Consider the following 27,989-nt stretch of genomic DNA (forward strand, 5'->3'; position numbering starts at 1 on the left):
TGTTTTGTAAATTTATAAATTAAGAAATCTTAAACAATGCAGAAAATTAGAATTTGTTAGAATGTCTGTTGTTTCAACACTTTTACAAATACCAGTATTAAATTGCGAAGTGTTGAAATAAAAAAAAACTGCCTGGGAAGGGTCCAACTACAGAGATAAGGAAATTCAAGTATCCATCCTTTGTCAGAAAGTTGAGTGTTTCAGGTAAGAGTTTTGGCGAACAGGAGACTATCACAGAGGTACAGGGCATAAAGCAGGACTACACACTGGACTGTATGTACCAGGACATCACAGGACAAGATAAGCAAATATTGATTGATATGAAAGACTTTTGTTTTTATTTTAATTGTAATATTTAGATTTTTATATTTTGTAAATATTTTTTTACTGTTGTTTTTGTTTTTTTAAATGTATTATTTATTATTGAAGTAGATGTGGCAATGCAACTGAAACATGTCAATTAACCTGAAAACCGAGGCGATCCCTTTGGTGAGAATTTTGTTTCAGAGGCTTTCAGTCATAATCCCACAAATGATCGTCAGCCAAACACTGCTTCCCAATGTCTGGACCTGCAGTTCCTATTGTACTGAGTATGTTTGCTATTGCAATAATACATCATCAGTAGGCTAAAACTAATCTAAAGGATAAAACATGGAAGAAAGACATAGATCAAGACTGACAAATCCTACTTCTGTTCACCTGCACTCTGGTAGGTTTTATAGGTTGCCCAAATAATTGACCGCTTTTTAACTTTTTTAATCACTTAAGTGGGCTCAAATTGAAATGTTTATAGAGATTATATGAAATAAATATACCAACACTATAGCTCTCAAGTGCCACAGTTGGCCATTCCTCGTAAGCGAATCAACCGATTTGCTGAATTGACCAACTGATGCTAAGTCTAATTGAAAAATGTGGTCTGTAAGACCTGCATGATCATGGTCCTCCCGGACAAGATGAGGTTTTCATTGCAAGAAAAGCTTGTAATGAAAGCAATAATCTTTGAAACAAGATTTAAATTGTTTCTTTGCTATAGCAATGTAAAATGGTCTTTTGTTAGCCCTGCAGTTTGATAAGCTGGTTGTCCACAGCTGGTAAAACATAATAACTTCAAATACACAGAACATGAATGAAAAACTGTCATGCTTTCATCATGCTTTTATAAGGCATTTGCCAAAATAGTTTCAGTTGCTTGGTTTTGCCTAAAATGAAAGAAACTGATTTTTTGTGGCTTTTTACTGTTATATCCCATAGATATTTTTGTAAAAGAGTTACATTTTTATTTTTTTTCTTTGATATGCTTTAATTCTTGCTTGTTAGACGTATGTTTTTTCTTTATTTTTCAGCCATGAAATTGCTCTCATTTTCTTCATATCTGATTATAAATGTGAAAACATTAGATATCTAAAAGTGTTTAGAATCTCTAAAAATCTACACAGTTTAGATATTGTTTTCTTTTTTCTATAATAAATTCCACTTACCGAAAACACAGCAGCTGTGGGAACGGTGCTGGAGGAATACAAAAGCTCCTGTGTCTGAATCACCAGAAACTGATAAGAACACTACGAGCTTGACGGGAGCACTGAAAAAAACCATACATTTTTGTTTTAAGCTTTGTCTTTCATTCGGACTGTGTGAAATGTCTGTTCAGTGCATTCACTTTTCTCTACTTAGGTGCTTTATGTTCAGTCCAGTGATTGAGGGAGTTTATATAGTTTTTTTTTCCTTCATTTGTTTGGACTGTGGCTCTGTCCACAGGCCATTAATGATGTGTCTGGGGACAGTAGGTGGACAGGCAGTGTCAGAAGGTCTTCAGAGACGAGATGGGGCCCCTTTTAAATTAGAGTCATTAGGGAACTCCTTAATTAAGACTGAGGTAGACGTGCTAGTCGTGTCTTGTGTGGAATAGGTAATTGGTTGCTAATGAATCCCTTCGATAAATACGTAGGAATAAAAAAGTAGGAATATTTGCAGCACGCTGATAAAGTTCACACACCCGTTTGGACGAGCATATGACCATAATAAAGGTGCTGCTTTTATTGGTTTGTTTGAAATTATTAATTTCGCACTTTGTAAGGAGTGTAAGACTTTTTTTCTCTAGATGTTGTGAACTTGTTCCATGGTTTAGATTTAAAGGGTGGTGTAATGAAATGGACAAACATTACTTAGGACTTAAGATGGGTTTGCAGTAGGTTTCTTCTCTGGGAGGTCATTGTTTTTCTCTGTGTTGGTGAGTAAATGATTTTTGGTGTGTAGAAATACACATTTACCCTGTTTTATGTGCATATAAAACAGTATCAGTGTGCAAACATAGTACAACCCCTCAAAATTAGACATTTACTTTTTGTGTAGAGCTTAATAATGAGACGACCTATTACAGGTAGTATTTTTACCGAATAAGTAATAATTTCAAAATAAGTAATAATTTGATTATTTTGTGGAATGTTTGGGATCTTTATCCTCTTGATTTAGGTTCCTTTTCAAAGTGGATCAGCATACTCCACCAAATAATTGTAAAAAAAAAAAAGATGAGTAATCTGTTTATGATGTGATAAAATATTAGGCTGCAGTTCGGGGGGATTTCATGTGGACAACATACTCAACATTGCAGATGCAGTGGGTGATTATAATTTGTAATACTCTGTATACAGCACTGATTATCTATTTTGCAGTGATCTATGAACGTTTATTTAGAATACACCATTGTGATATAAAGCAGTTATATGCATTATGGTGCTTTATTGTATTGTATATAACAGGTGAAATTTTTTACCCTGTCAGTTACAGTGCACTGGTGTGGTCTAGGAATCTTTATACGGTGTTATCATTAATTTAGATTATGGAGTCTTAGTTGACTGCTTTCAGAATGGAACTCCATATTTAAATAATTGATGTGTATTATTGTTTATGGAAGGTGATGTGTGTGTTTTCTGTGAGCCCCCCAGAACCCCCTGTGTTCCAGGTCTGTGGATTTCTCCTGGAGCATACAATTTCTAAATAAAGCAATAATTGTACAGTATCATATTTTGAGCCGTATCTGTTAAAATAACTTAATAGGATTATATGATCTGTATTTAAAAAAATGCAATGTTGACTTTCCAATAAATTCATTTTTATCTTCGTATCGTAGAGATACGTTCAACATATTCAGTGCTTTAATCGCAGAAACCTAATGAATATATGTATATAGTGTTGTGGTAAGAATTTTTTTATTTTGTTGTAACAAAACCAGATCTCTAATAGGTTCTGTCTTGATAGTTCCAGGAGAGCACACAGCTAATTTACTGGAAGATGTGGTGGGATATAAAAGAAGGTTAATGATTATATGGTGTGCATTAATATTGCAACTCATAGATAGATGGATGGGATCAATATTGCATATTAAGACACGCAATCAGAAAGGAATACTTTTGTCTTCTTTTTTTGATATAAGAGTTCATGATTCGATCCCTGTCTTCAAAAATAAAATGCCCAAAAGAGAGAGAGTAGAGATTAGGTTAATTGGTTGTGCATTCAAACTTTAACCGATATCCTTTTCAGAAAAAGGAAGGGAGATGAAGTAGATGGAGATGCCACGGCCAAAAAGAAGCAGAAGAAAGAAGAAAAGGAAGAGAAGCAGCGTGAGAAGCAGCTTAAGGTTCGTGGGGCCCGTTTGTTTTTGCCAGCTGTACAGTGAAACTGCCTAAGATTCAGCAGCCCTTACAATGTGGCGTCATCTCCTGTCTCTGCAGGAACAAAACCAGCTCATCTGGAACATCAAAGATGAGTTGAAGAAGTCCTGCTCCACCAATGACATGAAGGAGCTTCTCATTGCAAATGGTCAGGAAGTGCCTTCAGGAGAATCCAACGTAGGTTCTACCAACACATCCTTTTGTACTCCTATATACTAAAGGACCATGGTTTCAAAAAAGGGCGCAATATGCAGGAGGCCTAGCATATATTGCTTAGGCTTGTTTGGCATCTTTTTTAAATATTGTTCCTTTTAAAACGTTAAAGCCCTTGATTGCCCCTTTGGGTAGACAGCCCTCTTCATTAGATCAACAAATTGCTCACAATTTTTTTCGACAGGAATTTTAAACAAAGGAATTTTAAAAAGGTCAGAGTTACCTGTTACAGTAATGTGTGGAGTTTGCCGGTAACAGATGAATTGAAGATAATTAATGGCTTGTTTTCTTCATTTTAGATGTTTCGATAGTAGTTTACATTTATGTTCATAGCTAATCTAGTAATAGTTTAGGTGGGTAGCTGCGTCAGCATGCGTAGGCTGCAAAGGAACAAGTAATAGGTTTATTCCATGCTGAAAAAAAGAAGAAAGAGAACACAACGTTTCGGCCGTGGAGCCTTCTTCAGGTGTGAGAGAGACAGGGCAGTAGGCAAAGGTAAAGTAGCGGGAGAACAAAGGTTGGGAGGGAGGAGGAGTGAGAGGCGGGGGCAGGGCACAGAAAGAGAGGCCAATCAAGAGGTGTGAAGTCAGAATGGGTGCAGAGAGGTGTGAAATGAAACTTCCAATGAATGGAGAAAATTTAAAAGAACAGTAGTCTGTCATTAAGAGAAGGGAGAATGTATGATCCTAGCTGCAGAATAATTTTGGTTTCGGTGGTCTTTCTGATGTATGAGTTCGGAAAACCGTCTTTGAGAACACAGACAGAGAGATTAGAGTGGTCGTGGCCGTCAGAGGTGAAATGAGAAACAATGGGCTTGGAGAGATCTTTAATCTTCACAACCCTGACGTGTTCTCTGAAGTGGTCTCTGAGTCTCCTTCCTGTTTCTCCAATGTAGATTGCTGGGCATTTACTGCAAGAGATACAGTAAATAAGGTTGCTGGAGGTACAAGATGCTGTCTGGGTGATCCGGAATTGTCCTGAGGGGCCTTGAATGAGTGTGGTGGTGGATGTGTACTTGCGGGTGATACAGCGAGCTCTGTTGCAAGGGGAAGTGCCTGGTGTGGATGTTTGTTGAGGGCGGTCAAGGGAGCTGTGAACAAGATGGTTACACAGATTAGGTGGTCGGCGATATGAGATGATAGGGCGATCAGAAAAGAGGGCCCCAATAGAGGGATCATCCTGTAGGATGGAAAAGTTGTGGTTAATGGTCCTGGGGATAGGAAGTGTGTTAGGGTGGTAAGGAAGCACCAAAGGAATGCGGTTGTTACGGCGGGAGTTCCTGATCCTGGGTTGATGGTCCGGGGGGTGTTTTTGGCTCGGGCAAGGGCCCTGTCAATCACACTGCTGGGGTATCCTCTGTTGATGAAAAAGGAGTACATTTCGAGGGCTTGGTTCTCGAAGTCGATGTCGTCGCTGCATAATCAGCACCCATTCTGACTTCACACCTCTTGATTGGCCTCTTTCTGTCCCCTGCCCCCGCCTCTCACTCTTCCTCCCAACCTTTGTTCTCCTGCTACTTTACCTTTGCCCTGTCTCTCTCACACCTGAAGAAGGCTCCACGGCCGAAACGTTGTGTTCTCTTTCTTCTTTTTTTCAGCATGGAATAAACCTATTACTTGTTCCTTTGTAATCTAGTAATAGCCTTCATTCCAATTTAGGTATCACTGAAACAAAGCAGTTTTTTTGGAAGGGCATGAGAAAATCACTTTTTCAGGTATTTTACATGTATACACATTTGCTCATCACCAATATTTGTGTCTTTTGCCTATGCTGCATTGTTTTCAGTTGATTGTGCACCCATTCCCAAACTTAACATAAGGGTTTAATGCCATAAGTCTTTACACATCCCGAATTGTCTTAAAGTCAGAAGTGACCCTTTCTTAGCTGTTGAGTGAACACAGAATTACTATTCATAATGGATATAAATAAAAAACTTTTCCTTAATGAAAAAAAAAACATTTTAAAACCCTGTAATTAGAATAATGTCTCCTCATGATAGCATACTTTTAGTGCTCTTAGAAATGTACAGTGCAGTAAATGATGTATTGTAGGTAAAATAACGTGCGACAGTCAAAACATAATTCCCATTTCCTTAACTTGTATTTTAGAGGCAAATATATCAGCATTTGTTTGATGTTTCTTGTTTTGCTGTATCACTTTTCTTCTGTCAGATCCTGGACAGCCTCTCTGACTGCATGGCGTTTGGTGCCCTGAAACCCTGTGAAGAATGCCAAGGCCAGCTGGTCTTCAAGAGTGATGCTTATTACTGTACCGGAAACATCTCGGCCTGGACCAAGTGTGTCTCCAAAACGCAGACACCCAACCGGAAGGACTGGGTCACTCCTAAGGTGCGTAATTGTTAAAATCCTCACCAGCAGCCAGGCGGAAACAGACATAAATAGAGGGAAAAGCATGTTAACATCAGAATATTGGTGGAAAAAGCTGTGTAACTGTAATGCATTTCCAGATTAGTAAGACTTGTAAGTTTAGTGTACTTGTATGAATGATGATACTTAATATACAGAGGTCCCTATTACAGTTATATCAAATACGCACGGGCATCTTCGATATGGGAGATGAGAAATTCTCCTGTGACTTCAGGCATGACAGTGAAGACACTGTTTCTGAATATTGAACTGCAAGAGTAGCTCCAAAATCCCATCCATTTCCCTATATGTCCTGCAGGAATTCCATGAGATCCCCTACCTGAAGAAGTTCAAGTTCAAACGCCAGGACAGAGTGTTCCCCCGAATAGAGGCCACATCTGCGCCCAGTTCCACCAGTACCAGTGCAGCTGGTGTGACAGAGTCTGCTCCAGTTCCAGCAGGTGAGACAATGTATATATTAACAGGGTAAGAAAGCCTTCACCTTTATAGGGCTCTGAAACTCCTTTTGAACTGAATGTATGTAAATTGTTTTCCTTGCACTTTCAAAAAAGGCTGATCGTACACTATACATTGTATACGGTTACACACCCACACGTTTTTCCGATAATTCCCAGAGCCTCTTGTGTAAACAGCCTGCATCCTCATGTAAATTCTGTCTGTCACCGTCATATTATGATTATGTCATATTTATTTCAGTTTTCTTATCAACTAAAAAACCATCACAACCGAAGAAGGCTCCACAGCCGAAACGTTGTGTTTTCTTTCTTTTCTTTTCAGCATGGAATAAACCTTTAACTTGTTCTTTTGCAGCCTACACATGCTGACGCAGCTACCCACCTGCACTAAAATCTATGTATTAAGTTTTACATAGGTTATATATCTTAACAAAGAGGCTATTTTTACAAAAAGCTAACTCATTTAGCAGATACTTTTTGTTTTATACCTACCTGGCGTTTAATGGGGTGTTTTAGTATCGGGTATGATCTACAGCAGTAGCATGTTCCACTATTTTATGTGATCAGGTTTCTGACCAGCATCCAGGAGGAAATGGTCATGATTAGAGAGGAAATTGTGTTGCACAGCAAACATAAGCACAGTGTCTGTTTTTTTCCAGATAAACCCCTGACAGGCATGAAGATCCTGTGCATCGGGAAGCTGGTGAAGAACAAGGACGAGCTCAAAGTTACTGTGGAGGAACTGGGAGGGAAGATCACTGGGACGGCCAACAAAGCCAATCTGTGTATCAGCACAAAGAGTAGGTGGATCCAATCTAGCACTGTCAGAGTTCAGGATTTCCCCAAGAATATTGGACAATTTGAAGCCATTGTCTAAAGAAAATAAAGTATTGTTGCAATAATGTACAAATCAGCTTAACAGTTTTTTATATTAGAATTATGATTTTTGGAAAATTGCTAATTGAAACATGTGGAATAAGCTAACTGTAATTCATGTTCAAATTATAGTTTGACTTATAAGCTTAGTGTACATGTAAGCAACCAAGAGGTTTACTATTATATCAAGCACACCTGCATTTTATTTGAGTGCTTGTGCAGATTTTACAAAGTACAAAAGGTATTTCATTCTCCTTTTCAGATGCAGGCTGCAGATTTTTCAGATGCCAGTGCTTTCCTGTTAATTTCCAGGTTTCTGTGTCGCACTGTTAAGAACCTTTTTTTGGCATTGCTTTGTTTTGGCAAATAAATAAATGTTCTAAACACCTTATCCAGCTACATCCAGCTAGACAGTAGCAGATTAATTAGTACAGAGATGGTGGGATACAATGGCAAAGAAGGAAGGCTGTTTTTCCAGACACTTATATTAATCCTCAAGCTAATTTGTAGTTATGTCTAAGACCTGATGTTTTCCTGTTTGTGTGACTCGTGTGATCTGTGCATTGTGTTTTCAGAGGAGGTAGAGAAGCTAAGCAAGAAGATGGAGGAAGTGAAGGAGGCAGGTGTCCGGGTGGTGGCAGAGAACTTCCTGTCCGATATCAAGTCTTCGGACAAGGCCTTCCAGGAGCTGGTGTCCCTTCACGGCCTTTCGCCGTGGGGCGCGGAGATCAAGCAGGAGAATCCTGCTCCGGCTGCCAAGTCCAGCGGTGCTCCTGCCAGCAAGAGCTCGGGGAAAGTGAAAGAAGAAGAAGGTAGCTTTTGACTGCTGAGACTTTATAGCAGAATACCAACATACCAACACGTCACTGAACCAGCCTTTTACGGTATAGAGCGCTAGAATGCTTGTATGCTGATTGCATTTCTTCATCGTCTTCCAGTGTCCCCATTACGAGCCACATATGAACAAAGTTAAATCACTGTGCCAGCATTTGTGAATGGGTGCTTTGCATTTCTAAATCTAAGAATAATTAGGCACTTGAGACAATGGTGTGTGTGCTGGGAAGCATATTTAGAGAGGAGGCTTTAGATCTTGTATAAAATCTTTGTACTAAACTGTTCTTGTGCCATCTGTAGCGAGTTTCAATTGAAATCTGTTTCTTTTTTTCAAGGTTCCAGTAAATCCAAGAAGATGAAATTAACAGTAAAAGGAGGAGCTGCAGTGGATCCAGACTCAGGTGACCGGAATATAAGCTTGTATTTGAAACTGGAACATGCACAGTGTTCACTTGTATAACCACAAGATATCCTCATCTTGGAGTTAAATATGAGCACTGAAACCTGGAGATAGTGATCTGTGAGCTTTTGGACTTTAACCTATTTACACATTTTATACTTATTTTAATTCTGCCACTGCCCCTTATGAAAACAGTTATCACCAATTTAAAATTATTTTCAAATATTGTTAGCTAGTAACATCATTGAAATAACTTAAAATGATCATGTAAAGAAATAGAATACTTAATTTGTTGTTTTAAGCAGCTCTTCTGCTTCACCAACTGCGTTAAAAACTGAAGTGGTGACAGAGTTATCTTTTATGTTATATTTATATGTACCCAAAAATTAAAAATCTTATTCTTTTAATTAAGACCAATGTATTCTTTGGGAATGCCACGATAGTGTGATAAGTTACCTGGTGTTCTAACTAGTATTGTGTCTTTTATTTTTCCTTTCTGTTCTGATCCTGGTGAGTGTATACTTTTCTACCACACTGACTAGGTTTAAGTGCACCTGTTGTCACTCACCTCTGCTACCAGCTCCGTGTACTTCAATTTCATTAAAGCTCATAGAAAACAGCTTTTCCCAAACCTGTGACATCATGATGGCAGCCTCTGTGATCTGTCTCTACGCTAATGCAAGCTGGCATTTCATTTAACAGCCAGCTAAGTCTAACTTCTCACGTTTAAAACCTTGGCAGGGTATGAATAGTGAGCTCTTGTAACAAACTTTTGTCACAATGCTGTTTTTCAGAGCCCAGCCACTTAAAGCAGTGGCTTTATAAAATTTCCTTTTTGCAGTAAGGAGAAGTGTGCTGTCTTGAGAGTTTTTATAACTAGATTAAGTTCGCTTTGCATGTATTCGTTTAAATGACTTTGAAATTATGCCTTGGTTTTGAACATTTAGGTCTGGAGGACCGTGCACATGTTCTTGATCAAAATGGTAAAATCTTCAGTGCCACACTTGGTCTGGTCGATATTGTCAGAGGAACAAATTCGTACTACAAGCTGCAGCTGCTGGAAGACGATGTCAAAAAGCGGTGAGTTAATGTCTGTAACGTACCAGGAAATATTGATGGGAATGCATTGGCTGACTAATACAACTTTATATGGGGACCTTTAGAAACAGTTGTGTTCAAAGGCGAGATTAGAGAATCAAATATGTAATATCTTTGTTCAGTACAAGATCAAGATGTACTAAATCCATTTATCATGTCTTAAACTAGGTGTAGATACCTCGGATTAAGTGGTTGTCCCCGAGATCATCTACACGTTTTCAGTTTCAGAAAATAACTCGGTGCTCTTCTACTGTTTCTTCTGTTGGCCAGGTACTGGGTGTTCAGGTCTTGGGGCCGTGTGGGCACAACTATTGGTGGCAATAAATTGGATAAATTTTCTGACAAGAACTCCGCTATTGAAAATTTCCTAAGTCTTTATGAAGAAAAAACTGGAAATTCCTGGCACTCCACCAACTTCACAAAATACCCAAACAAATTTTACCCCCTGGAGATCGACTATGGACAGGTAAAATACTTCTAAACCGATCAGCTGTCTCAGTATTCTGTGTTTGAAAGCCTCTTGTCCTGATTCTTTTACAGCACGATTTGTGATAAAGTTCATATTATTTTGTGCATTTTTGTGCTGTTGCTTTAATAGTGCATTGTCAGATGGGTGTCATATGACCTGTTCAGTCTGAGAAAAAAATGAATGTAACTATTTTCAGCCAGGTTTTGTTTCCCCCTTTTGTGGAGTGCCTGGGATATTTTTCATCCATGAACATTTTCTTCCATTTCAGTCACTGAACTTTGAAAGTTGCCGCTGTCCTCATGGTGGCAACATTAACCAGTTTGGAGGAACAGCCTGTTTAAAGCAGTGAATAGGTTCTTTCACTTATTAGTAATTCTTTACCATGATCAAAGATATTAAGGGTCTTTGAAATGTCTTTATTTCTTTTTCCTAATTTGTGCCTTTATACAACTTTATTTCTGAGTTGTTTTGAAAGCTCTTTGTTCTTCATGATTGAATTTTCCTTGAAATTCACTATCTGACTGAGGGACTTTACAGAGAGAGGTGCACTTATTCTGATATCAAGTGAAGTTTGTTCTTATTGGTCTGTTTTTTTACCTTAAGCTTTCAAATAGAAAATACTGCCAATAACATTTTCTCTTCAATGTCATTGCCAACCCAGTTTTCAAATGTTAAGATTTGTGGACTTATAAATTTGAATTTAACAAATGTATGGAACATTTGTCCAGCAAACGCTTTGATGTGTTCATGACAGGATGAAGAAGCAGTGAAGAAGCTGACAGCCAGTGCAGGCACTAAGTCCAAGCTGGAGAAACCTGTTCAGGAGCTCATTAGGATGATCTTTGATGTGGAGAGCATGAAGAAGGCCATGGTGGAGTTTGAGGTACAGACGGGAGGAATGAGATGATGAAAATAAACTGCAGTTTGAAAGGCCATAAGACTGTCTTAGCCCATAAAGGTTTGAGTATTTTTTAAAATCAGTAACAGAATAAATGTAAACAAGAAATGTAGTTCAGATGGGTAGCTGCTTCAGCATGCGTAGGCTGCAAAGGAACAAGTAATAGGTTTATTCCATGCTGAAAAGAGATGGAATTTTCTTTTCAGCATGGAATAAACAAATGTTTATGTCTTTCTCTAGACACAGACTCTTGTCAGGTGCTCACTTGGTGAAGTTTTAGGTGAGCTCGTAAGCTGTGCAATCTAGAATTGGGATGGGGGAGGGATTATACTGAGTACCCATGAACAAAGTCAGGATGCTGAGAATCATGTCCTAATGGCTGGAATTCTGAACCCACTACCTGAAGGTCATGGTTTCAGGTTCCAAGAGAGGGCACAGCTCCTGTATCCTTGAACCAGGTTCTTTTACTCTGACACAGCCAACTAGCTGTTTACACAGCTGTATAAACTAGGAGCCAGCATTGCTGCACTGGCATCTATCCAGGGGGAATCTTACATTACACACAGAAATTAGGGGGTTTTCCTGGCTGTGAATCTTTCTAGAGCATCTGGGGACTTACAAATCCTTATAAAACATGCTTAAAAAACATTTTTTAAATTTTAATGAAATTTTTAAGATGTCATCAAGTTTCTGATGTGTTTTGGCTGAAGCACAGAAATCTCAGAATGTCTTTCCCAACAGATTGACCTGCAGAAGATGCCCCTGGGCAAGCTGAGCAAGAGGCAGATTCAGAGCGCGTACTCCATCCTCAGCGAGGTGCAGCAGGTGAGTCTGGGCCTCAAACTGCAAGGCCTATTCTTTCACACTGTTGCCCGTCACTTCATTCCAGAAGTGCCTACGTTTCTTCTAGAGTGGATAAATAAAATTGAAATTTTCATGATAAAATTGGTGCTGTACATAAAATTTCCAAAAGAAAAAGAAAGTAATGAACAGTTCCACCAGCTGCAACAAAAATACATTTTTTTCTGGCTAAACCACATAATCTGCGTGTTTCACTTTGGTTAGATGTAAAAATCTATGTCTACCAGTTGAATGTGGGTTAAGTGGTCTCATCACTGTTGTTAATGTTGTGCAGGTTGTATACGATATGCTATACTCTTTAAGTTTGGACTTTTTAATTCTGCCAAGGTGTCATTAGAAAATACAAATCTGAAGAGCAGGATTACTGTGTTAATATGAGTTAAGATATGTATTCTTTTTAAGATAAACACACTGGTGACCTCTCCAAAACAAAACAACTATAAATTATTTTTACCTTAGATCAAACCGATTTGTATTCCCTGTTCCAATTCAGCTTCAAACGGAAACCAGAATCTTCTGCTTGAGTTCCAAAAGTTTTAAACATCTTATTGTGTTCCTTTTCTGGTTCAAGCTACTGTAAATAAAGTATCTATACTGGTATTTCCACCTGATAAGTTGGCACTATTTTAGTATGCATGGCTTTCTTGTCTTCAGTAGCATTGCACAGATTAAAGAAATGCAGTATACTGGAGACTATTGCAAGACTACAAAAAGAATAATTCTTTCATATAATCATTCAAAAGCTGTAGAAAGAGATATCTAAGGTTGAAAAAGAATGACAAAATAAAGTGTTGGATATCATTTTCATACTTTTTGTAAAGGACTGTGTTAGAAAAATTTGTATGTAGTATATAGAATTCCAACTCAGAATCAGCTCTTGGTCTTCTCAGTATGAAAATGTCGCCCTGCTTGTCTTCTCCAGGCTGTGTCTGACAATGCCTCTGATTCACATATATTGGATCTGTCCAATCGGTTTTATACACTTATACCGCATGACTTTGGGATGAAGAAACCACCCCTCTTGAATAATCTGGATTATGTTCAGGTATGGTTTGAACTAACTGGCCTTTTAACAAAGAGTTTTTAAAACAGTGAAATTATTGAATAAATTCTATTGTTTTGCTTTAATTCTTAGACACAACTCCTGTATGATAACATTCTAGTGCAGAATGGTTTCAAAGATATGTTTAAAAAGTACAATAGATGTAGACCTATTTTTTCCTAAATATTTTAGGTTTAATAAGTCATTTGAAACTATCTTATCCCTAGATGGACGTTTTCTTTTTCGTGAATGATATGGCCATCTTTCTTTGTACTGTAACACTGCATGATAGACATATTTGAAGAACCATGTGTTTATTCCATAACAGTGTGATTTTTAGTTTTTCTATTGTCTTTATTGTTCACACACGTGTGCTATATATTAATTAATTCCTAAATTCTGGAAGTCTTAAAGCTAAGTATGTTGTGTTAGTAAAACAAGTACAAGTTAATGTGGCAAACTCTGAAAGCTTCTGGTTCTTTCCATTTGTAAATGTTTCCAGGCCAAAGTCCAGATGTTGGATAATCTTCTGGATATTGAGGTGGCATACAGCCTTCTCTGTGGTGGAACAGAAGATGATAAAAAAGATCCCATTGACATCAACTATGAGAAACTCAAAACTGAGATTCAGGTAATGACTTTGAAGGCATGTAGACCGTGTTGGAGTAAAACGTTATTTAGGGAAAAGGTCCCTGAGCTGTTCTCGTAAAATGTTACCACAGCCTTCAGTGCCATTTCATTAACCCAACTGAAATGGGTTGAAAAGAAATATAACACAGTTCCAAGGCTAATGCATTAGCAATGTGTGTAAAATGAAGTGGAATGTTTAAGCAGCACAATAGTCTCTCTCATTCAGCTGTGGGTTAGTCAGTTTCACCTGATTTATTGAAGTTTCAGATTACCTTGAGCTACCACTAAAGAACAATAACAAGGTCCCCTTGATAATTTGTCAATTAAATTTGTATTTTGTCACTGCAGGCAAACATTTTTAATAAACATAGCATTTGGGAGCTAATAATTCTTCAGCTGTTGTTTGATTTTGAAATGATTGGTTTTCCCAAATAAATATGTACTTAGATCTGTTTCTCCAATGTATGGGTAATTATTCACTTAAAAAAATAATGATGTCCTTTCTGGCCAGTAGTAATGTTCTGACCATTTTTTTCCTTGGCCTAAACTGTGGTTAAATACTCATAAATAATAAAATATATGTATAAATAATTCATATACTATATTTTTAGGAATAACAAAAGGTCAGATTTCTGGATATGTGCAGGACAGTGTTCTGGATAGCACAACTAGTTGTTTTTGCATCACAGGTTGTTGATCTGACATCAAAGGAAGCTGAGGTCATTCTGGAGTACGTCAAGAACACTCATGCTGCTACACATAATACCTACACGCTTGAGGTGGAGGAGGTAAGAGACCTTCCACCGCTGTAATCATGATCTAGTATACTGAGAGGCATTAAAATGTAACCGGTGAGTTTATTGCCAAGTTTTGCTTAACAGGAATGAAATAAAAATTTAAAAAATAGGACAGCAACTAACTGTTTCTGACAACTTATGACAAGCAACTGTTCAAACACCTTACCAAAACAAAGGCAGTGTAATTCCAATGGAGTTATGTTATGTTCCTCTTGAGGAGACAATCTGCACACATGGTTGAGAACACTTCTGTTTTTAAACTTGCGGTCGTGTTTCTGATTGGCCAGGGGTGAGGTGGTGACAGCATCGCTAATCCAGTGCATCCCAGAGGTCTTGTAGTCTGCCGAATGCAAAAACATGGGCGAATAAAAGTGAGAGCATAATTTCGAGCTAAGGAGCAATACGTGCGACGAGAGTGAGAGTGTTGTTTCTATGGCATCGTGCAATCAGGGAGCCATCGATATGGGCGGAGCAGTGGCACTGTGGCTAAGGATCTGCACCTGTGGCTGGAAGGTTGCCGGTTAAAATCCAGCGGCCACCAGAAGAATCCTACTCCATTGGGCCCCTGAGCAAGGCCCATAACCTCAACTGCACCAGGGGCGGTGTGCAATGGTCATTCTATCTGTGTGTCTGAGTGTCTCATTGAGACCAAGCTTGGTTATGCAAAAAGACAAATTCTTAATGCAAGAAATTGTATATGGCTAATAATTTGATCTTATCTTATATATGCTAATGTGCAAAAATTGCTGTCCAACCTTACTGCGTTGCATTCTGTGCCTCCACCTCCAAACTGTTCCACTTGTGCGACACGGTGTTGATGGTACCTCTCCCCACATCTACGGTTTTAAGTGTGTGTTAAATCTGGTGTTTAATTATTCTAATTCTAGAGTTTTAAAATGTTTTTTATTCATTATTTCATATATTTCCTCATATAGCTAAATGCTGCCATGTTCTCTCTCTCTTGCTCTCTAACCCCCTCTGTGATCAGCACACACACCCTTTAACCATTAATGGACAGTAAACCCTGGTGACTCTTGCAGTTCTGCTCTCCTGTCCCTCTTTCCTTTGTCCCTCACACAGATATGGAAAATAAGGGAGAATCTCTGCAGTATTGTGAATGGTAATTGAAAGTGTTCACACAAAGGCTAAGATAAGGCTGCTTCCAGTTTGGAAACATTCAGGTTACATAAAGACTTGCGGAATGGAACCTGTACATAACACAGGGAATGGTGTAGTGATTTGATGGATCATTAACCTGAATAATTTCTGTGGCATCAGGTTTTCAAGATAGCCCGGGAGGGCGAGTACCAGCGCTACAAGCCCTTCAAAGACTTGCCCAACCGTCAGCTGCTGTGGCATGGCTCTCGTGCCACAAACTACGCTGGTATCCTGTCTCAGGGCCTGCGCATTGCGCCTCCTGAGGCCCCTGTGGTAAGTTATTCCACACACAGCGCTTTTTTCAAAGAATTTGAAAATCTTAATTTTAGCCCACAGGCTCAATGGCAACTTTACGTGCTGGAAACTGTAAATCGATGAGTGTTGGCAGTTTTGTTTGGAGTGTTGAGTATTTCATACAGTGATTCAATTGCATATGGTATAAGCTAACAGTTTCAAGGAAATTTTAGGAAATTGCAGCATTTTGTAGTGTTGGAAATGGCAAAATGGAGAAAAACAAGACACATTTGGAAAATATTGCCAAAATAGATGGTGGTACTGTAAGGTACTGCATGCTAGGTTAGTAACAGGTGATCGTACTAACAGTCAAAAGGCTAAATGCTGGTAAGAAATGAACAGCTTTTGAGTGAGCAGCAGTAAAGTTGTCTATTGTCTGCTAGAGATCCACTTTTGAAATGCTGGAGAGGCTTTGAAAAACCATAACCTTAATTCAGGACTCCACCCTTTTGGTCCTAATGACCCAGTGCCTGCTGGTTTTCATTACAGGCAAGCTCTTATTTACTTAATTGGAGCCTTGATTGATGCAATGTGTTTTATTTGAACAATTATGCCAATGAACTGTAGTGATACAAAAGCTGCATTGACAGCATCTGTCACATTTCAGTTCAGGCAAAGTTGTAGTGTATATAGTTGTTTCAGATTGTCATGATGGCTAATTGAAGATTCTTTTCAGTTCTGTAAATTATTCCAACATAACTCCTGTTACTTGATTCCCTGTGTGATCACTGTTTTTATTGGACATTTGCTTTACCTGTTTTCTTTTTTTCCCCCAACTTAGACAGGTTACATGTTTGGTAAAGGTATCTACTTTGCTGACATGGTGTCGAAGAGTGCTAATTACTGCCACACCTCAACAACTGATCCAGTAGGTCTGATTCTGCTGGCAGAGGTTGCTTTAGGAAATATGTAAGTCATTTCCTCAGTAAATGGGGGGCACACAGGAAACTTTCTGTATTCTAAAAAAGGTGTTCCCAATTTTGGAGGCCAGCACACCTGCTGGGTTTTGTACCTGCCAAGCTGCTACACAACTGAAGCCTTAATTGACTTAATAATAGGATTAATTTGAACAGTTTGATTGTTTACAGGTCCTAAACGTGTTGGATGTTTCTTTTCCCCTAATGCATTTAAGAACAATGAAATCTGAAACTTCAGAGTAGAATAAAACAGATATTTCTTGCATGCAAATTGTTAGTTCAAGTAATGCTTCAGTTGGACAATTAAGCTCAGCTGGAATGTAAACTAGCAGATGTGTGAGACCTCTGGGACCAAGACTGGGAGACTCTATTCGAATAAGATTTCCTAGTTCTGCTTGCTGTTTTCCTCTTTCAAGAAAGTATCCTGAAATGTTGGAGCAAAATGTGAGTGTCTGTGACACATAAAAATAAACTTAGGAAAGATTTTTAGCATATTAAAAACAAAAAAGTCAACATTTTTTAGAGAATACATGGTATGGTTACTGCAGAGAAGACGACCAGAGTAATTTAGAATCCTTTCCCTGACACCTGTCTCTCCATGCCTTTTATTATTTTGTCTTAAAGATTTTCAAAAGCAGTTGAATCTGTCTATACATGTTTTTTAAAGAAACAAGTGACTGAATAAAACTGTATTTCAGAGCCCTTGATCAGATATAATTGGAAAACATGTAGATATGTAGATATGTATCCCTCACTGACCACAGAACTCACTTCTACATGTTTTCCATACTGAGTACCTCTCTTCTCAAATGCAGGAAACCCTTTCTCACATGCGGTTCTGCCCATGGGGACTTTTAAAAAGATCTCAGCCTCTCCACCTTCTCCTGACTGTTGTCTTTCCTCCCTGACATTTAGTCTCTCCACCCAGCTAGGTGTTTCAGCTGTGTATTTTTCACATTAGCTTGCATGTGTGATTTCAGCACTCTATTACCAACTGCAGGGCTTTCTTTAAGAATGCATCCCCAACTGTTGGCAAAGGAAAAATGTACCTAACATTTTTTTAAATAAAAAATCAAGAATTACGTTCACTTAGTACAGGTCAACATAAAATGTTAATTACCTTGTCTTGAACTGCATTGTCAGAATCCAGGATAAGGTTACAAAGTACTTCATATCATATTCCGGACATCTTTAGTCTTCAGCCAGTGCTATTCTGCAATGGTTTTAAATACCAAATATCATTAATGGAGAGGAAACGTCTTTCATTTTACACTCCAGACTCCCTTGCAGTAAAGCCAACAAAACATTCAAAAGTCTAGAAACTTTAAAAAACATTTTGTCTGATTTTTGGCAAGTTATTTTCTAAAATCTTTTCTGATTCAATAGCACTCTGCAAGGGCATTTTGCCTCAACAAGAAGGCTTTTAATGTATAAAACCAACACTATGCTGTACTGGACCTGGAAAGCAACAGCAGTCCAGAAACAGATCCAATGACAAGCTTGTGGGTTACAAGTAATTCTAGTGTTCAGGAGAGTAGGTACTGCATGACTGACAAGTGAAAAGCCTCAGTGTTACCTATGTCTTGTGACCTGATGTTCACATATTGGTAATTTCATAGTTGTGTTCAGGAACTGTGGCCAATGTCCCTTGGCCAAGCTCCACATCATGAAGATTTAATATTGAGGTCCTGACCCTAAAAGCTAGACTTTTCGACTGGCTGGGTACCTGGCCAATTTCACTGCCAGCATTGTGGAAAAGTGGTTAGGGTTCTGGACTGGAACCGGAAGGTTGTGTGTTCAAGCCCCAGGTGAGACCCAAGTGTTGTACCCTTGAACAAGGTACATCACTCAAGTTGATCCAGTAAAATACCCCACTGTTGGGGTACCCCACTGTTAAATGAGTGCAAATGTCAGTCTCTGTGGATTACAGCATTAAATAAATGAATTAGTATGTTACCTGCCGAACATGGGAATGTCAACTGGAATTGTCCTTCCTGTATTTCTGGCTACAAGGCTCTTGTGTGACTGCTCCAGATTTTCATTGTGCTTTGTAATTGGTTTGACAGCATGGATGAGCTCCATGTTTCTTGTTTTCTGAGCAAAGGACTGAAGGGCAGCAGCCCTTAAGGCTGAAAACCAAAGATGGGAGTAAGCTTTTTAAAGATCGGGGACAAGCATTCTTAAGTGTTTGTAAGCGTTTTGTCCTGGCTGACTGAAAAATCGCAAGTATAATGTGCTTTTATCGGTATGAGAGACCAGAGCAAGGTTATTTAACCAGGATGACTGCCTGTAAAGTAACAGTGTCCTGAAAAGAAAAGCCTATTAGACTTCTGTAAAGAAGTTGGCAGTGCCGTAGCTTTTTTATCCTGGGGGAGCTTTGATCCAGCTGTTCTCTGGGAATTTATTTACACAGCTGCAAGTGTCTTGTTTGTAACAAACAGGACATACTATTTTAGACTTGCATGGACTAGGAAATGTAATGGTTTGTAGCTTGATCTTCCTTTAAAATCAACACTTGATGTGTTTTTCCTATGTGCAGGCATGAATTGAAGAGGGCTTCGCATATTACAAAATTACCTAAGGGTAAACATAGTGTTAAAGGTAAGGACCATACTGAAATGTTTTTGATTTAGTGATTATATTCTTTTAAGATTCTTGAAACTTTTAACTAACCAGGAAAAAGACAAGTGTGTCTTACTGTTTTACACTATTTTAACTCATGTTTTTCCTGAAAATGTCTTCTGTACTTTCCATTTTTATTAATTTTGTTCTCCTGTGGTGTGCTTGCAGGCTTTGTATTTATTCATTTTCTTCTGAATTCAAATTCTGCTCTGTACTTTCAGCATTGAGTAGCTAACAGATTAAAATACTTTTAGAGATTTAGTGAACAGTAGGTTGTTTGTGCTGGACCATTCTCAAAAATTAATAAACAAGGTTATATTGTCATATATGTTTCAGAGTACAGAAGATGAATGGGAAATGTTTTTCAAAGTCTGTTCCACTTTAAATATTCCATAAAGATTACCCTTGTCTCAGAAACTTTTTTGCGCAGTTCACTCTTCACTTTGTCATTGAGAAAAAAAAACTTTAAAAAATTGCCCTTGTTGACTAATTACGATAAAATTCTAATGGTCCCAGTGAAGCAGAGGAGCAATCTGTCCAGAGGAAAGGTTCGGTGTTAATATTTTATGTCTGAACTGTTCTTTCCAAGAGATTGTCGTTCTAGAAGCTCATAGATGACCTGATCATGTATGTACTGATCATTGAAGACAATAGTAAAATGGAAATTTTACTTTTAATTCTGTCAGTAATCGTTGTGTGGCTAGTTGATTTTTTTACTTAAATACATAATTCACACTGAACCAATCACTTGATTTAAACTAAAAAACATTGAACAATATTTCTTTACAACTCTTCAAAAATACATTTAGATTATTTTTGTATCAATCCTTGCATTGACATGCCATTAAGTAGATGGAGATAATGAGATGATGGATTTCATGCCACAGATTTCTTAGGAGTCTTCTGCTCACACTTGCACAGAAGTGAGGATTGAGTAAAACAAATTAGAAAAATGTTCTAAAGCAAATTACCAGAACAGAAAGGAACACTGACAGTGGTCTATCCTTTGTGTCCCTGGCAACATTCAAATGCCGCAGTTCAGTAATGATGATGGCAGGACCACTGTCAAATGGGCCAAATTAAACTGACACGTCATTCACAAACTGGGGATCGCATCAGTACAAACTAGCAGTTTTGGTTGTATGTAGATTCAGGCAGAACAGACGTACTGAGCATAATTGATTTAACAGGCAGCTCTTTTTTCCAAAGAAATGCAGCAACAAGGCCGAGTTGTTTGTTTGTTTTTTTTGGTGTGTTGGGTTGCTAAAGTATTAGTGGGCGGTTCTGCTTGGCCAGAAGTTCTTTACAACTCCCATATTCAAATCCTCAGATTTCAGGATTCTGAGGCTACATCTCTGAGGCCATGATTAAGATCCACTTACTTGCCCTGAACAGCCAAAGATTGATTATGATACTGTATTCAATACAGTTTATAGATACAAATTAAAGAGAAGTTCTAAATGGATCATTTGTGATCCCAGATAATGTGCACTTGCATTTGATAAATTAAATCACACTTAAATCTGAAAGTTATTAAATTTATGGACTTTGCCAAGTGCTGAATAATTGCATTTCAGACTGGAGTTCCTAAAAAGTACCAGCACAACCCCTGAATACAATCACACGTGCACCAGGTTGTTTTCAAAAGGAACATATTGTTGAAAAACTCATGACCGTCCATGGCAGTAAGATCAGATTTGGAATTCAGTAGGATTCCAATTTTAGATCCTTCAAATCCAGCAACTTCTTAACTGAATTTTCATTTATTTTTTAATACTTCATATTCACATTACAAGTCCCATATAGATTAACCAAATGCCCTTCTGTGACATCAACTTAATCTAGGCACAGAGGATGAATTTCCAACCATACCCATTAAAGCAAAAGTTGTATAAAATAAGATGCAAAACAGAAATATTCCATCTGTCCAAACTTGGAAATATTGGGAAGTCACCCAATATTGTGGTAAAGGTATCCTTGGTATACCTAGGTGTCGATTATTGGTTATTGAATCATTTTAACTGATGTTTATTTCTTTGTAGGTGTGGGTAAAACTGCTCCAGATCCAAGTAGCACTGTGACTTTGGATGGCATGCAAGTTCCACTGGGGAAAGGCATCAACACTAATATTCAGGACACCAGCCTGCTGTACAATGAGTATCCTTTTCTGACAGCAGAGCATACTATGCTTGAGTTTTGCTTGGGTAATTCAGCTTTTTCAGACAGAAGCAAGACTTTACAAGGGTATTTATTTAATAAGGTAGTAAGACTACAATTAAAATTTGTTGCTCCTGTGGTTTGAATAGGAAGTAAAACCGTTTAAATTCTGTAACACCATGTTCTGCTTTGTCCTAAGCCTGTTGGAGCTTGGATAAAAGTGGTCACTCACTGAGCACTGTTCTCACCTTGGTCCAGTTGGAGGAGGCCGCCCATTTAAAAACGACCTGAGCATTTGTGCCATATGATAATACCAGACCACACGCTGCCAGCTACGCTGGTGAGTTTAAAGCGCCACAGGTGGCAGGTGCTGGACCAGCCTTTCCATCTCCCTAACATGGCACCCAGAGATTTCCATCCCTTAAAGCAGTGCCTCTTTTACATACAATATGAAACAGATCACGAACAGAGCAGGCAGTTCTGGTTGCATTATGCCTAATGCAGCAAACATTAATGTGGCCATGGGACATATGTCTTAACAGGATTGCAGACAAGGTGGAAAAGTGATGTGTACAGTGCCGTTATTGTTGGCAATGTTTGTAGTATATATATACACAAATGTTTTACGATGGAGGAAGCTTATTACTTATTGTAAAAGCGTCAAATATGAGCTAGTAAGGGGTGTGAAAAAGCCCCCCCCCCAGTGGTTCAAGCGTTAAAGGTGCTATCTCTCCGAATGCAGGTTCAGCTCTGGTTCAGGTGTTGCGGGTTCAAGCCCGTGTCACTTTACTAGCAGACTGGGACTGGGATTTCATAAAAAACTGAAACTGTGCATAAGCAATTTAGCAAACACATCCATGTCGGCAGTCGTTGAGAAAAAAGAATTGACACTCATTGGAAATGTTTCCAGGGAGCGAGGAGAAATGTTCAGAGTGCTCTAATTATGGCTCAGCTGGCAAGAAGGATGTTCCTGGAGATCAATAGCCCATGTCGCTAGCAACCTGGATAGGAGTCAATTATCATTTAGTGGGGGTCGTATATCTCAATGTAGTTTAATCAGTCAAAGCTGTGCATCTCTGTCCCAAAACACCGGAATGTTTTGCTGTTTGTGTTCTTGGCTTGTAAGGCAAGGACTTGGGCTGGCTTGACATGTCACCTCTGCTGATGTGTACTGTAGGTTTTTTGTAGTTAATAATAACTGGCTATATGTTTCAAAATGGTTGGTATAAGGGGAGAGGGAACAATCCATTCCACAGAAAATAACAAAGCAGTAAATAAAGTTGGATTGTGCTCAATTGCATGTATACCCAAAGATAAGAGCCTAAGAAAGACTACAAACACGAGGAAGCTATTCAGCACACCTAGCCTGTTTAGTTCTTTGCAGTTAGTTGATACAAATTTTATCCAGCCATTGAAAGGAATCCAGTTATTGGCTTCAGAAGCATGGCTGGGTAGCTTGTTTTATTCTCCCATATAAACCAATGATTTGTTCTTTTTCCTTAACATCTTGCTTTTCAGATACATTGTGTATGATGTGGCACAGGTGAATCTGAAGTACCTGTTAAAGATCAAGTTTAACTACCAGAGCTCTCTGTGGTGAGGATGTTACTTTATGGGCAGAAGTTCCATCCAGCGCTGTCAGTTTGCTTTGGCTTCAAACTCTCATCCCCGAATGCCGAAAGCATTTATTTTGGAAGCACAGATATCTGTTATACTTTTTTTTTGTCTTTTCAGCTGTGCACAGCACATTACAGTGCACAAGCAACATTCATCACGTGTTTGACAAGTAGAGTTTAAAGGATAATAGTATACAAAGTCTGAAATGTATTAATCACAGTGTTTGATTTGCGTTAATGGTTCTTCAGTTTTATTAGTTAAATAGGGAGGGAGGTGGAACAATAATGTAAATCAAGCCGTTTTAGCATTGTTGGCAATTTTGCTTGTTCTGCTGTTTTAGTCTTCTCAGACACTCAATGTAACATGCCATTAAAGGACAATGCAGATTAATCTGTATTATTTTAAGCAGGAAAGTCATTAGTCGCTGCAGGTGCTATTTCTGATTTGAAAAAATTGGATCCATCATATTAACTATACATGTCATCAAAAAAGTTGACTGAACCTTTGTAAGAATCCAAATTGTGATCAGTATTCCCCTTCAAATATTTTCGACATATTCTTTACGTTTTTGACGATAAAAGTGAGATTCAAAACACTTGTGCACATTCCAGAAATCACCATTAATGAAAAAATGATTATTTCTAATAATATTTACCCTTAAAAAGCATTTACTAGGAACACTAGTAAGGATGATAAACTGACTTATTCTTAAGAATAGAGGTATTGGAAACTGGAAGTCTTAAACTTCTAGTATATTCATGGGGAGTTCATACAAGTAGGCTGCACTTGTATGTTATTTTTTCTTCTGCATCTTTCTAAAGACTGCTGCAGAGCTGTTCTAATTGTAATCGTGTTGCTGATTACAGCAGTCTGCCTTTTTTGTTAAATGTTAAGCAAAGACACAGAGTGTATGAGCATTGTTAAACCCGTTGCATTGTCAAATAGACTTTAGTTTTTTTTTTACACATAATAAAGTCCTTGGCTTGATTCCTTTTCTTATCTCTGGGGTGTTTTTTTTAAAAGACAGTTGGTTCTTTGGAGCTAAGTCTTTCTCTGTGATAAAGCATTATTCATCTATGACGTCTGTGGTCCAGATTTTGCCAATTTAGTGAGATGGGCCATTCACTCACTGACACTGATCAGGACTCTCTGGGCTGCTGAAGTCGGGTAAGCTTTATTCCACTCCTGGGATTGGTCAGCATCTGCCCATTTCTGGTGACATCACTGGGTGCAGCAGCACTCCTCCAGTCTGCACTAAGACCTCCTGTAAGGCACCATGGACCTTCTCATGACTGGTGGACATGTTGGAGGAGCCTGTCTGCAGATCTTTTTTCTGCCTTTATGCTAAAGAGGTTGTACGTTGTGACCGGAGACTCAATTTCCAGATCACCTGGCGCTCGTGAGGTATCCACTTGAACACATACAGTACCTAAACATTTCACTATCTAAACAAAGGCGATAACTCTGGTTTCCAACATAAACAAACTAGTCTGGAATTCCGGGGATAGCTTTGCTTGCTCTGTGGGTGCACACACAGAGTAAAGTAAGATTGTTCCCGTATTATCAAAATTAAACATTAACTCTAACCAAACACCTGTTTGCCTTTGTTTTAGATGTGAAATGAACCAAATTGGGGATCAACTCATGTGTTTCAAATAAATAAGCTGTTTGGATTTCTCAACAGCAAAATGGTTTCTCCCGCAAACCTGTAGGACCCAAACAAAAGCTTGGATCGAGGGCTGACTTTCAATAGATCACAGCGAGGTGGCTGCTCTGCTAAGTATGACACCCTGACCCAGAATTCGGTCGTCTGCGAATGATTTAGCACCGAGTTCCCCACGAACGTGCGGCGATGGGAGAGGGACGGCTGCTCGTCTGTCCGCATCCCAGCCTCAACGCGAACAGCGCTCCTTGCCTGCCAGGCAGCTGGCTATTCGAGCCCAACCGGAGTTCTGTGGCGCAAGGGTATCATTGCGTTTAGGCAGGATTCTGACTTAGAGGCATTCAGTCTTTCCATGTACTTTGTCAAACTGCGTCCTGTATCCAGTCTCGACTTGACATGCTGGTATTTTGGATTCTGTGGTATTTTCTTTTGCAAGTACTCAGAATTGCAAAAGCCTCTCCGTGCAGACAGGTTTTCAAATGTTTTTCATTTTCTTAAGAGACATTCTTAAAAATGCTCATCACTGCATTTACTTTATTAGAATTTACAAATACATAACATCAAAATAAAAAGCATATCTCCTGCTAATATTAATTTTCAGGAATTTATAATATACTTTTCACATACCCCAGCTTGCTCTCCATGAGACACACAGACAGACAGGGAGGGAAGCTTGGGGTCAGAGCGCAGGATCTGCCATTGTACAGCGCCCCTGGAGCAGTTGGGGTTAAGGGCCTTGCTCAGAGGCCCAACGGAGTCGGATTCCTCTGCCAGCCGTGGGATTTGAATCGCCAACCTTCCAGCCACAGGCGCAGATCCTTAGCCACAGTGCCATTGCTCCGCCCGCCATATGTATATATATTCCTTTTGCCTTTGGACACAAGTGTTTTGCAAAAGATGATGGATCGGACAGGTGGGCATGTCAACAGAACATGGTCGCAGGGCTTCATTCTCCCTCTGCAATGCAGACATCTTTGCCATAAGCCATCTCTTACAGCAAAGGTGCTCTAGCTTTATAGAAACAAATACACTGTTACTGTAGGACTTTTGTTCAATATGTACCAAAACAAGAGATTTTAATCATTTAAGCCTTATGTACAACATAACTTTCTTTTTAAGCACTGCAGTTTGGTCTATTTTATAGCAATACTTAATGTGTGATTGGTTGCAGTTAAAGCTTAAGTCTATGACCTTTAGAAAAAGCTCACTTTATCAACCCAAGAGTCAAACACCTCTGTGGGATTTAATTAAATTAACTAATTTTGGTCTAGGAGTCTGTAATGTTTTTTTTTCCTTTTGTTTTTACCCAGTAACAGGCACAGTGACATTTCAGTCTGATTGTGTGAACATGTTCGCAGTTCTACACAAGCATGTAGCTGAACATTGAGAATCAGTTACTGTAAAGGTGATTCATTTTAGATGTTCTGAGAGTGAGCTGATGATTTTACATGGCTGCTATCATTCTGCTTGAAGCTCTCATCTCCTTCTACCACAGAAATATAACAAATCTACAGTGACCTTACGGAACCACATAGAACAGAGTGATGAGTGCCTCAGGAACTGAAGCACAGATGAAATAATCTTCGGTCTATTAAGTTTATCCAAACCTGACTTGTCTGTTGTTCTTCACTAATTATTTAATCCTGATTCTTCTTGAGCAATCTGATGTTATTCTATCATTCTTGTGTCTAAAGGCAAAAGGAATATATATATATACACATGTGAGTGATGTGAAAAAGAAAATACACCCTCTAAGATAGTGGTTTTACATATCAGGAGTGTCACAAATATCTTTTGACCTAGGTGTGATGTGTTACCACAAACCTGAATGCTCCAGTCTATGCTGATGAAGTTTCTGATTTTATACACAGGTGGAAGCACTTCCTGATGATAACCTAATCCTGTGCACTTGTTTAGCAGCGCCTGATTCTAATTACCTTTTTAATTGATATGGAAACAGTAAGGGTGCACACATGGCTACTGAATGTTGGCTGTTTGTTTTTTTGTTGAATGAATAATGTTGAAAGATGTGAGCATATTATCTGTCACAAGACCTTAGATTTATCTACTTTAGGATGTCATGAGAACAAGATGAAAGTCAGATATGTCTTAATATGTAAAACCATAGGATCGTTAGGGGGCGTACTTTTTGACATCACTATATATCCCCAAAATTAATTATATCTGAAGTACGTCTGATGGTACAATACCATAGTTGGATAGCAAATTAAATAGTGTTCAGTTCTGTTCTCAGATCATCAGAGAGGTACTGATGCCTTGGAAAGGGTCCAGAGAAGGACAGTAACAAGTACATGAGTTATGTATCAACCACAGCTCTTCAATCTTCATAAGTAACTGGAGAAAACTTGGAGCCTTTAAAACAATAATTTAAATCTAATAATTAAATTAGAAGTTTAAATGACTACTAGTAAAACAACTAATTCAGTAAACTGAAGGGATAAAAAATGTATGAAAATGTTTTTGTAATATTAATCAGTGGAAAATTATTTTAGGGATCATTCTTGATATGAATGTTTGTTCATTGCATGTTATAGCAGCATAGAATATGATTCAAGTTTTAATTAAAAAATAACATTTGTTTGAAGATAAACGTGGGCCAGCATTCTTTAATCTGACCCCTATACATCACTATTTTTGGTTTTAATTCCATCTGAGATCTATGATGACAAAATAGTCAAATAGCCAGCAGCTACAGTTGTGAAAAATAGTTTGTGAACCCTTTGGAATTATCTGGGGTTCTGCATGAATGGCTCCAAAAATGTGATCTAAGTTATAATAATAAATAAAGACAGTCTTATTTAACAAACAACACACAACATTTTACATTGTCATATCTTTATTGAACAAATTGTTTAAACAATCAAGGTAATTGAAAAAGTACGTGAACCTAGGATAATGACATCTTGAAA

General features: G+C 38.4%; 1 protein-coding gene across 1 annotated transcript in view; it reads left to right on the plus strand.

The window, feature by feature from the left end:
* Nucleotides 1–24,390, plus strand: part of parp1 (poly (ADP-ribose) polymerase 1) — a 41,907-nt gene extending 17,517 nt beyond the window's left edge. Inside the window, exons 5-23 of the mRNA XM_088624990.1 lie at nucleotides 3,541–3,637; nucleotides 3,732–3,848; nucleotides 6,056–6,232; nucleotides 6,570–6,711; nucleotides 7,386–7,526; nucleotides 8,178–8,414; nucleotides 8,772–8,837; nucleotides 9,784–9,916; nucleotides 10,205–10,400; nucleotides 11,158–11,286; nucleotides 12,043–12,126; nucleotides 13,085–13,207; nucleotides 13,707–13,835; nucleotides 14,524–14,622; nucleotides 15,910–16,062; nucleotides 16,865–16,992; nucleotides 19,540–19,601; nucleotides 21,665–21,779; nucleotides 23,298–24,390. Of these exons, the coding sequence (XP_088481116.1) occupies nucleotides 3,541–3,637; nucleotides 3,732–3,848; nucleotides 6,056–6,232; nucleotides 6,570–6,711; nucleotides 7,386–7,526; nucleotides 8,178–8,414; nucleotides 8,772–8,837; nucleotides 9,784–9,916; nucleotides 10,205–10,400; nucleotides 11,158–11,286; nucleotides 12,043–12,126; nucleotides 13,085–13,207; nucleotides 13,707–13,835; nucleotides 14,524–14,622; nucleotides 15,910–16,062; nucleotides 16,865–16,992; nucleotides 19,540–19,601; nucleotides 21,665–21,779; nucleotides 23,298–23,379 (2,410 nt within the window). The 3' untranslated portion in view covers nucleotides 23,380–24,390. The remainder of the gene's footprint in view (nucleotides 1–3,540; nucleotides 3,638–3,731; nucleotides 3,849–6,055; nucleotides 6,233–6,569; nucleotides 6,712–7,385; nucleotides 7,527–8,177; nucleotides 8,415–8,771; nucleotides 8,838–9,783; nucleotides 9,917–10,204; nucleotides 10,401–11,157; nucleotides 11,287–12,042; nucleotides 12,127–13,084; nucleotides 13,208–13,706; nucleotides 13,836–14,523; nucleotides 14,623–15,909; nucleotides 16,063–16,864; nucleotides 16,993–19,539; nucleotides 19,602–21,664; nucleotides 21,780–23,297) is intronic.
* The last annotated feature ends 3,599 nt before the right edge of the window (nucleotides 24,391–27,989 follow it).

This window comes from Lepisosteus platostomus, chromosome 3, assembly GCF_059453375.1.
Source record: "Lepisosteus platostomus isolate fLepPlt1 chromosome 3, fLepPlt1.hap1, whole genome shotgun sequence".
NCBI lineage: Eukaryota > Metazoa > Chordata > Actinopteri > Semionotiformes > Lepisosteidae > Lepisosteus > Lepisosteus platostomus.